The sequence below is a fragment of the Petaurus breviceps genome, unplaced genomic scaffold, assembly GCF_028583685.1.
Source record: "Petaurus breviceps papuanus isolate PSGF00001 unplaced genomic scaffold, PetGlider_PUasm1.0 225, whole genome shotgun sequence".
Taxonomy (NCBI): domain Eukaryota; kingdom Metazoa; phylum Chordata; class Mammalia; order Diprotodontia; family Petauridae; genus Petaurus; species Petaurus breviceps.
In genome coordinates this window covers 21,976,026-21,988,817 of record NW_027185889.1, presented here as the reverse complement: position 1 = coordinate 21,988,817, position 12,792 = coordinate 21,976,026, and the positions used below count along the sequence as shown (strand labels likewise).

Sequence of the window (12,792 nt, the reverse complement as noted above, 5' to 3'; positions counted from 1 at the left end):
CAACACCTCAGGTGACTCTTTAATACTCAAAAGATACCAAAATAAAAAATGGAGAGGCTAGTTGCATTGATGGAAGGACTTTCCTCAGCTGGAAGTCCTTTATTGCAATGGATCCGGGTCTGCTTCAAGTGTAACATATACAATACAATACTGCAAACATTTATTCAGTGCCACATCTAGTCCAAAGTGCTTGTTTTATAGATGAGGAATGCAAGTTTCCAACAAACTATGAATCATCAATCTCAAGCTGGAAGGGACCCCAGTGGCGCTCATCTCACCCCTTCACTTTCCAGAGAAGGACACAGGTCTCAGGAACTTAACTGATGCTCTCAGGGCTCTGTGTGTGGTGAGTGATAGGACCATTAAAAATAAAAACTACACTCTGTTCATCCATTTCTTATATTACATTAAAATTACATCTGTGAAAGTGAATTCTTCCCTCTGCAGAACCTGTGCCTCGTTTTGTGGAAATGCTATTTCCAGCCTCAAAGTTAACATTTTTTTTTGTTCAAACTGTAATTTCTCCAGAGAGCTTACTTTTTCTTTTTTACTGTAAAACTGCTGCTCAAAGAAACATAGTTTTAGGTCTGTAAAAGATCTCAAAGGCCACTGAGTTCAACCTTCTCCTTTTATGATGAAGAAACAGACTGTGAAAGGTTGAGTTAATTGCCCCAGGTCAAATAGGGAGCAAATATGTGGGGGGATTTGAACCCAAATCCTCCAACTTTCAGAGCCAGAAAAGTTTTCCTTTTTTGGCATCACGCTGATATCTGAGATCCAGCTCTGAGATTCTGTAAACTATAATGTAGATGTATTGAAGGCTAGAACCATTTCCTTAATTTCTTTTTTCTTCCTCATATTTTATTGCTTATGCACACTATTAATACATACTTGTTGGCAGACTTTAAAAATCCAAATTGAAACCACAATCATGAACCTATATTTTTCTGTCTATGGCAGTTTTCTCTAACATCATTCAATGTAATGTCATGCTACCAGAACAAAGACTGGGGAGGATCTGGTTGCCTGTGCTCTCTTAAATCCTGCTTTATAATACCCATGCCGCATTGATTTGAAACTACATGGCTTTGTGTGATGCAAAGAGATTGATTCAAAAGGGAGAGATTTCATCTTAGCAAACATTTCCCATCCATATAGATCATCAGACTCATTTTCCACTTGCACAAAGAAGAGGCTTAGAATACATCAATCTCTTTTGATCACCACAAGTGATTTCAATGAAGCACCCAGGTACCATCAGTGACTCCCCAGGGAAATGAAAATGCAAATTGGGCTGCATGGGTTCCCCCTTCCCTCCCGCCCCCTCCCCCCCACTCACTTTTACTGCTACAGTAAACATAGAACTAATTCAGTAAGTTTAAGAAATGATCCATGGCTCTTCCCATAAGAAATCCTAAAAAATTGGGTTAGTTGGTACTTAAGGCTAATAATTAGTTTCCAGATAATAAGAGAATATGTCTATGGTTTCATTGTCATAGAGAACTCCCAGGAAAAGAAACTCTCTCCAACAATAAAGATTAGTATCTACTTTGTGATGTACAGTTTTAGAGAGTTACAAGTATCTTATCCAGAGTGTTAAGAATCTAAATTTGCTTAAATGCAGACCAGGGCAGCCTTAAAACTGAATTGACAGCCTTCTTTGAATAAAATGACCAGTTTACCATGGGCTTCCAAAACCTGTGGTTTACATAGTAGGGTTCAGTATTCTGAAAGGCACTGCAGTGAGAAAACATAATGTCTATGCAACTATGGATAAATCCACTAATTTCTCAGTACTCCCAGAAGACTCTCTAAGGTTTACATCACTGAATGGAGTTTCCACACCAGAATTTTCTTTTATCAATGAAATCACAGGTCTGGATAAAACACATAGATAAACATAACTATTCTTCTGTGGACAACAGAGGTACAATTAAAAGGTTACTGTTATATCAGGGCCTTCTAGGATTCTTCTTTGTATGACACTATCTTGTAAATTAAGGAAATAGTGCTGAAAGCACGAAGTAGGAAATTCTGATCCTCTTGCCCCTGATGGAGAAAGATATAAGGCCCCAAATCGTATACATATTTCTGCACTATGGAACTGTACTAGTTCTCATAGCAAACACTGTCCCTCTCACAAGCAGAACCCCTTCAGTAAGAAGGTAGACCATGGGAAAAGAAGAATGTCTTCCGCCATGATGAATCATCTTTCCTTAGCTGAGATCAGTTGGGTTGACTCAACATCTGGGGATCTCAGCTACCTTTATTCTTATAAGGATAGCTCCTTCTACCTACTCTCTTACCACTGGATCTTGGACTATGGATGGCATTTGTGGTCAGACGCAGGTCAGAACTCACCGTATGAGATCCAAGGGCTGGTATTTGTACCACACGCCCCAGGAGGCCCAACACTCATATAGCAAGTGCCTGTGGTTTTCTGCTCCATGAGTTCTAATGGAATTTTTACTTCTGTAACTTCCCTAGGATTGGGGAAAAAAGAAAAAAAGAAAGACTGTTGATACTATTACTGACAAGTGGCACTGAGTAATATCACCTAACAACATTCCCCTCTGGCATTAGGTTATAGAAATAAGAGCTACATGAATGTAACATCAAAAAACTAATTCTATTCAACAAACATGTATAATGTACCTACTATGTTCTGGGACTGAGGATACAAAGACAAAGCCCAAAGCATTCCCTGCCTCCAAGGAGCTTATATTCTATTGGGGCTATAGGACATATAAGCAGATAAATGCCAGATGTTGGGAACATAAAGAAAAGTGTTTACTCCCCAAACAAGAGCGTGCTCACAACACTAGGTCATTGAGCTACTTGTGCGGGGCTACACAGCTACGATGTGTTAGAGGCGGGTAGCATCAGAGCCTGTCTTCCAGACTCCTATTTACTTCAGTATATACTAATATACTCCAAATGAAGTGTATATCAAGTTAACATAATTTAAAGAGGTAAAGAGTAACAGAAATGTGTGTCCCTGAATCACTTTCTTTTACTTTGAAAATACCCTATCTCTAAGTTCATGGCTTACTTTAGCAATATTTCTGTAGTAGATTTGAATAAACTACTTTTCCGATATTCCATTTGGCTGTGATACTCTTCAAGAGCCAGTCACAGTTTATATAGCCTCAGTAGGAGAGGCTTTTGGAAACAGGGCTTATACTTCTTTTGTATGGAAAAAGCTGATCAGTCAGTTGCAGCACAGACATAACGTGCACATAACTAGAATGTAACAAAGATCAATTCTATCCTAGTCCTGGATTAAAACTGGACAGTTGATAAACAATTAAATAATGCTATTTAAAGTTAGCTTAAAACGTCAGTATGAATTTGGGAACACTATAAAGTAGTGTCCTTGGAATTAGCAAGACCTAGGTTTAGGTCCTCACTATGACAAATATTGGGCAAGCCCTTTAAACTTTTGGTCTCTCCTCTAATCACTGGGGCAATCAATGATATAGGGGAGACATCAACTGTAATCAGCAAATTCTATTGGGAAGAACACACCAAAATGGTGGCTCAAGCAGAGAGCTTTGGAGAAAATCCCACTATATCTCAGGTTCTCTTAGAACCTTAAGTGCAATATGTATCTGGGGATCCAACTTATTAGTATGAGTGGGAATTAGGATATAAGCCCAGGGCTTATATGGACTATATATATACATATATATATACATACACACACATATATGATCTGTATTACACGTATGTGACTTTTACCTTAGAAAACAGTGTTGAGTTGGTTTTGTTTCTACTCATAAAGAATGTGACAACAGAATAGGGCTTTTAGAATAGTGCTTATTAGATACTTGATTATGGAATGAAATAAGTTAAGAAGTCAACAGACTATGGAATGATTGGCAGATAAGAAAGGGAGGAACTGAATGATATCTGTTTGAAAGCAGAAGATGTTAGTCATGTCTCAATACCTTATGATGATGAGAGGCAGCATGATTTAGTGGATAGACAGCTGGCTTCAGAGTCAGGAAGATTGGGGTGCAAGTATACCCTCTTTGTATCCTGACTGTGGTGACCCTGGGCAAGTGGATTAACCTCTAAGTGCTCTAGGCCATATGTTGCATAGAAGGTGCCAGGCTGCACTGGTATAGTCAGTTTCTTTATCTAAGAGCTTCCTATACCAATGAAATCCTTGGTCTAATCCTTATGTTGCCCAATTTTGAAAATCTATTTATGACACAATGATGATGATGTTTAGTGCTTTAAGGTTTGCAAAGGACTTTACAAATATCTCATTTGATTCTCACAACCACCCTGGGAGGTAGGTGCTATTATTATCTCCAGTTTACAGATGGGAAAACTGAGGCACAATGAGGTTAAATGACTTGTCCAGGGTCATACCACCAGGAAGTGTCTGAAGCCAGATTTAGATTCAGATCTTTCTGGTTCCAGGATCAGCACTCTATCTATTGTACCACCTAGCTGAATACCTCTTTGCTTTATACCAATTGCAACAACCACCATGCTTTAAAAGATGGCTTCATGAGCAGGTGAGGCCGAAGAGATCACTGGAAATGTGTCACTTGGTGGTCAAACTCCTGGAGATGAACCTTTTTATGCTGAGCTAGGCTGATCCATAGAAGATAGCCACACAGTTTGTTATTGGACCCCCACTCAAATCCCTTCCAGTTTGGTGATTCCTGCCAGAGAGTCCACAGTTCCCTGTAGGCCGCCATGATGCACCAAAGTAGCACTTGACTGTAGGGAATCTTTAGCAATCAGAATTTTAAGACAAAGTGGGGAACGAAGAGGGACAATACCTCGTGAAGTGGGAATGCAGCTTCATAGGAGCCATTAGTAAGCAATCGATTCAGACCTGAAAAACACAAAATTCATCTTAAACCAAAATAAAGTTTGAATCTTTGGGAATCATAGATTTAAACGTGGAAGGTACCCTAGGGATTGTCTAGTTCAAATTTCTGATTTTACAGGAGAGGAAACTGAGGCTGAGGGAGTATAAGTGATGTACAGAATTATAGATTTCGAGGTAGAAGGAACCTTCGAGGTCCACTAATCCAACCCCCTTATCCTACATTCTGTCTGGAATATGAAGGGATTGGGCTAAATAATCTCTAAGGTCCCTTCCAGGTTGAAATTGATGATCCTTCGGCCATACGAAGTCACCTGCTCAAAGTCACAAGGAGAGCAAGCAGAAGAGGCAGGACCTGGAGGACAACAGCTGTAGATCTGGAAGGAAACTGGGCGGTCATTTAGTCCAACCCTCTCACCTTACAGATGAGTAAACAAGCATAGAGCAGAGAAGGGATTCACCCAAGCTCACACAGAGAAGACTGTATTTGAATGCTGGTCTCCTGATTTTAAACCGAGTTCTCCTTCCACCACACTGAGCTCAGGTTCTCCAATATACAGGAGATCCTTCCATTGCCCTATATGGGTTTCTATTTGTCAGCACCATGAGCAGTGCCATGCTTTTGGTTTAGCCTGTAACTTATCTCTTTTCTGTTCTGTCATTATGAGGTTTTTGAAGTGCTGACATTTTTTGCAGCAAGTTTCTTCTCAGCTCCTGAGTAGGAGACCCACCTATGACACATATTGGGTGTGTTACTCATTTAACCTCTCAGTGCTCTAAGCATTAAAGACCATAAGTTGAAAAGAAGTTGCTGATTTGCATTGGCAGAGTGTTTACTCATCTGGGAGTTTCCTATGTCAATGAAGTCACAGTCTCTATTCTTCTTTTAAGTGGGATGTCCATGGGTAGTTGCCTCCTTCAGACAGGTATCAGTGGTTTACTTCCTATGGTAGCCTTTCAAAGACTCTTTAAATGTGTTTAGTGCTCTCATCTTGCATCTACCCTTGTTTGAGGTAAGAAAGTGTACTTTTTGGGTGGTGGTGGTGGTAGCAGTAATCTATAAACAGACAAGGATCATAGGATTAATGATTAGAGAATCATGGGATCTGGAAATGGAAGAAAGCTTAGAGAATTTGAATTGTTGGTCTTCCACTAAAGAGAGAGTAAATATGTACCATTTGAAAATCATATTTCATCAAACCATATTCTTAATACATTTGGTAAAGAGTTCATGAATTTTTGTGGGGAATTTTCATGGGGAATGATGGGGAAAGGGTTGAGGATTCCAACTCTTTATAATACTTATGGATAAAAAGTTGATTTGGAATTAGGAAACTGAGTGATGTAGTTGAAAAAACACTGGATTTAGAGTTAGAAGACCTGAATCTGAATCCTTACTTACCATGCAATGTTTATGAGTTGTGGGACAGCGACATTACTTAATCTTTCTAAGCCTCAGATTCCTCATCTACAAAATGAGGAAGTTGATGAACTGCAAGGTCCCTTTTATCTCCAAATCTGCACTCCTACAATTGTCTGACTTATTAATTATGTGACTCTGGGCAAGTCATAGAAACCTGCTGGGCCACAGTTTCCTCATTTATAAAATGGAAATAATGATGCATCTCCATGCATTATTTTGTAAGCAGCAGATGAGATGATGTATGTAAAGTGCTTTGCAAACTGAAATTGCTAATACTAATCAGCTCCTTCTACCACTACAACAGCCCCAGCAACAACTAGTAGTACTAGTACTGCTGCAACTAGTACTACTTCTACTCTAACTAGTACTATTGCTTCTACTACTATTACAACTAGCAATACTTTTACTACTACAACTAGTAGTACTACTACTTCTATTACTACTATAATTAGTACTACTACATCTATTGAGTAGATCATTCCTCTAAACTCGCAGGTAAATGAGACATTGCCATATAAAACATGATAACCTGAGAGACATTACAAATTATAAAATTATCCAGAGTAGGACTCTTCCTCCTATGAAGAGACTTTGTCAATAAGTGGCATTTCCCAGGTTCACCTACCGATTCCATCTAGACTAAGTGATTACAATGGAATACTTACCAATTTTGTTTTTTCCTTCTTCATATTTAATTCTTTGTAAAATGTGATGCACAATTCTACTTCTGGTGGCGTTGTTGAAGAAAGTGTCTTTGTTGTGAATGATGAAGCTACATATACATATATAAAGACAGAAGTGTGAAGCATTAATTACAGGTCAGGGTATAAAGACCACTCTGGGTGTTGAAATGGAACACAAAGGGGAGAACCTTTTAATTGACTTATATGTCTTTTATATGAACTTATATGGGACTTGTGGTCTTCTCTGGCAAAAGGTAATCTCTTTGAGGGAAGACATTCTTTCATCCATCTCTCCAGCCCTATCACCCAGCATAGGTTATGGCATATAGTTGAGATTTAAGACATGCATACTGATTGATACTGTATATACATGTTATCCCTAATAAAAGGTAAATTCCTTGGGGGACAGGTAGCATTTCATCTATTTTTCTTTACCCCTGGCATGTTTACTGAGTAACTGACTGTCAGAAAAGGGAAGCTTCCTGAGGGTAGAGACTGTTTCATTTTTGTACCTGTACTGTGGCATTGATCACAGCATCTAGCCCATTTGTCGTTCAGTCATTTTAGTCATGTCCAATTCTCCATGACCCCATTTGAAGTGTTCTTGGCAGAGATACTGGAGTAGTTTGCCATTTCCTGCTTCAGCCCATTTTCCAGATGAGGAAACTGAGGCAAACAGGGTGACCTGCCCTAGGTCACACAGCTAGTGTGTAAGGCCAGATCTGAATTCAGGAAGATGAGTGTTCCCGCTTCCAGGCCTGGTACTCTATCCATTGAGCCAATCTAACACATAGCTTAATAAATGCTTGGTAACTGAACGACTGATCTGAGAGCAATCAAGGGTTACCATGATGCAGCCTGATCCAATACTGAAGAAATTGCTATAGCAATCAAGTCCATACTCCAGGTTGAGGTCCTTTGTAGAGGGCCTCCAGATCTGGAAGGGATTTTAGAGGTCACCTTCTCCAACCCCTACTTTTTAGAAGATGAGGAAACTGAGGTTCAGAGAAGAAAAGTCACTTGCCCAAGGTCACATGTTTATGAACACGGGATCACTGGTTTAGACCCAGAAGGGACTCTAGGAGTCATCGAGCACAGCCCTCTCCAACTGAAGCCTAGATTGGTTAAAGGACTTCCCTAAGATCATGGAGGTGGCAAAATAGCAGCATCTGGATTTGAACTCAGGGCCTGTAACTTTGAGCTCATTATTTTTCCCACTGTATTCCTCAGGCTCACAATCTGGAGCATTAATTTCAAATGTCAGATAATTAAAGAAAAAACCAAAAATAAAATCCTGCTTCATTTCTCAGCAGGAGCACTAAGTGAAATCGACCCCAAAAAATCTAATTACGAAAAACTCTCCCAGAAAAATTTAGGAAAACATCTGTCTCACAACTTTAGACCCAGGAACTTTTTGTAAAAAAAAAAAAAAAACCAAACAGAAAGAAAATAACGATAATAGAGACTGGGGACTTCTTTTGTAGAGGATCAAGTTGGGAACTGCAGCCGAGGCTGCCTTCAGGAGGTGGGACGGAGAAGGGATTCGGACCATTTCCTCTGTCTGCCTCAGAGGTTCTCTCCTGGGCCTCTGTCACAGCCAGGGACCTTCAGGGCTGCTGGCCATGGCACTTCTCTGAGCTGTTACCAGTGTCACAGAGTGACTTCCACTAATCAGCCCACAAATCATGAAGCAAGTATTTGTTGCATGCCTGCAATGGGGCAGGCGCCGGTGCTGGGGTCTGGGGTATAAGGGAAAACTCCAGGATTTCCTAGAGGCCCATGTGGCCAGTTGGGCTCCCCGGGATTCCTGGAGCAGAAGGGAATCTGTGTTCCTCCTGCCCCAGTGGTACCAGGAAGCTCATATTAACTCATAATGCTGAGAGAAGTGAGGAGAAACTGGAGGACCAGTCAGAAGCACCCATCTCCCAAAGGACTCAGGATGCAGAATGAGGCACATGCCTCTGGATGTGGCCAGTGTGGGAAATGATTTTGCTTGGCTGTGCATTTGTCATGGTGCTTTTGTTTTCCTTTCCTTTTTCCCATGGAAGCAAGAGTAGGTAGAAAACAAAGCAAACAAACGCTTGTTAATTAAAAACATAAATAATATTTAATTTAAAATACTCATGGAGCTCAAAACACTGGGAAGTTACCAAGGACCACTGTAATAACTAAGGAAATTCATGGTGCAGAGGAAAAGAACACTGACTGCAGAATCAGAGGACCCAGGTTTGAATCTTTCCTCTGATACTTGTTACTTGTGGAATCTTGGGCGAGCTACTTAGCTTCACAGGGCCTCAGTTTACTTCCTGGTAAAATGAAGGAGTTGGACTTGATGGTGTCTCATGTCATAGGTTAAAATCTATCAACTCCATGCCCAAGACCATGACTCTGCCTCCAACTCTCCCCATCCAGTCACCCTGGGGAGAACCCAAAGTGGAAGAGCGGCTGAGCAACTGTCCCTGCTAACAGAACAGCCATTTCTACTGAAGTCCCAGAAAAGAAATTTAACATTGTCCGGAGCAATGTTAAATCATTCAGTAGCAGAAATGGTTGTAGTTAGTCGGACTGACTGTAAAGGAGAGATGTTTCTATGTTAGCTTTACTTCTCTGTTCTATTCAAAAGGAATGATCTGCCACCAGAATTGAGCTTTACTCTCTGGCCTACTGGTGTGCACTGAGTACCAGGGAGCCTTCCCGTGCACTCTGCAGCTAAACCCTAGTATAAGGGCACTTAACATGTTGGTGTCGTAGTTCCCTTTGGCAGTCTGGTGAAGACTACAGTCCTCTTTGCAAAGCAATGCCAGTGAGTGTGAACAAAGCACCTACTGAGTGCCAGACCAGAGGGGCAGAGACTCAAAATTGTGACAGCTCTCCTGGAAATACTCCTTCTGAGACCATGTCTTGGGACTGCAAGGGAAGAAGGGGAAATGCAGACATAATCTCAGATGAGATGACTTTGGTTTTATGTCCTTAGCCTTCATCTCATCTGAGACACATCATTACATTTTAATGCCAAATAATGGAGCCATAAAGAAACGAGACAACAAACAAGAAGGATGTCTCTTTGACTCACTGGGTAGGGTAATACCTGAAGCCTGATAAGTGAGACTATTCTGGAAAGACAATTTGGAGCAACAGGCCCATTTTTGAAGGTTAGTTAACCTGCCTCTCCTTCTTCCTCCCTTAAAAGGGCTGCACCAAGCTGCTCTCACTCAGGGTCATCATCATGCAAGAGGCTTCACTCAACAGCAATAATGGGCTTTGAAAAAATGATTTATTTTTCTTCCTTACATGGAAGGTATATGGTGTGAGAGGCAGTGTGTCACAATGGATAGAACTCTGGATTTGGGTCAGAGGACACTGATGTGAGTATTGCCTCTGAAAGAGCTTGTAGCTTCTATGACCATGGGAAGATCACTTTACTGTGCTGGGCTCAGGGGCCTCATCTGTAAAATAAGGTGAATTACGTGGCCTCTGAGGTCCCTTCCAGGCCTAGATCTATGGTCCTATGACCTAAATGCTAATTCCAACTCTGCTTCTTGGGCTCAGAGGGTCATAGAGCAAACTCAAAGGAATCTGCTTTGCCCATGCACATAGGAAATACCAAATGGATGAAGAATTTCTGTATTCCAGAATCCAACCTGTATTTGGATAGACATCCTATGGATCTTACCCAATAGTATGTATATCTGGGATAGTCAGTAGAGAAGGAACACAAGTCATTTCTAGGGCTGAATTGAAGAGGGAGAGTTGGTTAAGTTTCTTTAGGGAAACTGCAAAGCTCCTTTAATGATGCCATATTTTCCTTGAAAGTGAAATCTCATTTTTTCCAATTCTAGCATTTTACCACTATTGCTACATGGCAGCAAGAAATGGAACACTGAAGAAGCCTCTGAAGAATTAAAAATAAGTAAGTGCCACACAGAGCAATGGGAGTCAGAAAACTCCATAGAATAGTGAGAACGCCATAGAATGACCTAATGCACAGATTTACTCTGTGTCTAATGCAAGTGAACTTTTAATAAACTTTACTTTTCTCTAGCTAAGAGAAGACTTGAGTCGAATTCATTTGGTAGGAACCGGGGTGTTGGTATTTTAGGGTCTCCAGAGCAACCCTAACCCTCTTTATGGGTAACCTCTTCATTTTTATGGTGGGATCAAGATGCTTCAAGAATTATAAAGGACTACAAAGTAAGGGGTGTCATCAAGTGATACCATAATGGGAAGAGAGAAGATGGGCTACTCATATATCAGGACTGAATGGACAGACCCAGAGCTCCACTGATACCCTGCAACCTCTAGAGAAAGTGAGGGAAGGTCTCCAGCACACTCAGTGGATCCTCTGTAGCAAACTATGGAGAGAGCAAAGACAAGAATTGCCCAGGATGGGGAGACATAGATAGGGAGTGATTTGTATCAATAAAATGAACTCTTGAATTGATGAGATCACAAATCCATATGATTATCTACATATGATATGCAAATTATTTTCCTAGAATAAGTAGAATAACCGTGTAAAGAATTACCATATTTTGGGGCGGCCAGGTGGCTCAGCGAGTAAGAGCACCGGTTCCAGTGTTGGGACGACCTGGAGATCGAATCCCGGGCTCAGACACTCAGCACCACACCCAGAAATAACTGGCCGTGTAACCTTGAGCAAGTTACTTAACCCCAATTGCTTAAAAAAAAAAAAAGAATTACCATATTTTACAGATGAAAAAACAGACTCAACAATGTATGGTGACTTGTTTATGGTCATGAAGCCTGTGTTAAAGCTGGAACTTGAGCACATGCTTTAAAGACTCAAAAGTGCAAAGGTCTTACTGCTGTTACCAGCTGCCTCTCTCCATGCACAGAGGGGACAAGTCTGACCCATGCTACCAGAGAAGCTACTTCTGGGGATGGGAGAGTGAACAAGCAAGTCATCTACTTGAGCCTTCCATGACCAGGCAGAGCCCAGACACCAGTCCTTCACCTACTCTACCACCCAATCTCCTGAGCCCAACTCCACTACAGCCCTTAGCTGGGAGGTTGATTTTCTTACCCTTCCAAGGGTAGAGCCGCTCTTATTTACTGGGAAAAAAGTCACAATAGATGGTCCTAAGGCTAGCAAACTCTGCTCTCCTCCGACCCTCCAAAACCAGGGATTTAGACTCAAAGGTGAAACTTTGGTGAAAACTCTAAGATGAAGAAGACCTTAAGACCTGATTCAGGGCATTAACCACCAGAGGACAAAGCACATTTCTTGAAGGAATCTAGAAAATTTCTGAAAAGAGTATAAAGTGTTGGGCAAACAAGCAATAAACATAAAACAACCAAAAACCAAAATCACTGTCTTAGGTCAGGGCTTCTTATCCTCTTTGTATCATGAATTGCTTGGCCTGTCTGGGGAAGCCTATGGATCCTTTTCCAGAAAAATGATTTTCAATACATACAATAAAATATATAGAATTACAAGATTACTTTTTATATTGAAACAGTTACCAAAATGATAAAACCAACTAATCAAAATGTTCCCTGATTTAGGAATGTAGAGGACATTTTTCTCACAGAGGCATACAAAGGCACATTTGGGAAATAAAAGCAGTTCAGATTTCTTATCTGAGGAAGGCTCCTGACCAGATATGGAATGTAGTGAATAAAGACTGGTTTTAAAAACAACAGTATTTGCCTGGAGTCCTGCAAACCTGATAAAGAAGACTTTAAACTGAAAAGGAAGGGGAGAGGAGAAAACTGACAAATGCCCACGAAGCGATAACCTACAGGCTTCTTCACCTGCGACTTGTGAATTTTGCTTTTCTCTTGTATTTAACAACTAATTTCCATGTACCTGCTTT

The 12,792-nt window shown here is 40.7% G+C and overlaps 1 protein-coding gene across 1 annotated transcript in view; it reads right to left on the bottom strand.

The window, feature by feature from the left end:
- The window catches only part of ANO4 (anoctamin 4), a 211,318-nt gene that overhangs the window by 74,016 nt on the left and 124,510 nt on the right, over positions 1-12,792 (bottom strand). The window contains exons 7-9 of the mRNA XM_069095226.1: positions 6,938-7,044; positions 4,800-4,855; positions 2,362-2,483 (exon numbers count right to left, since the gene is read on the bottom strand). Coding sequence (XP_068951327.1) covers positions 2,362-2,483; positions 4,800-4,855; positions 6,938-7,044 — 285 coding nt within the window. The remainder of the gene's footprint in view (positions 1-2,361; positions 2,484-4,799; positions 4,856-6,937; positions 7,045-12,792) is intronic.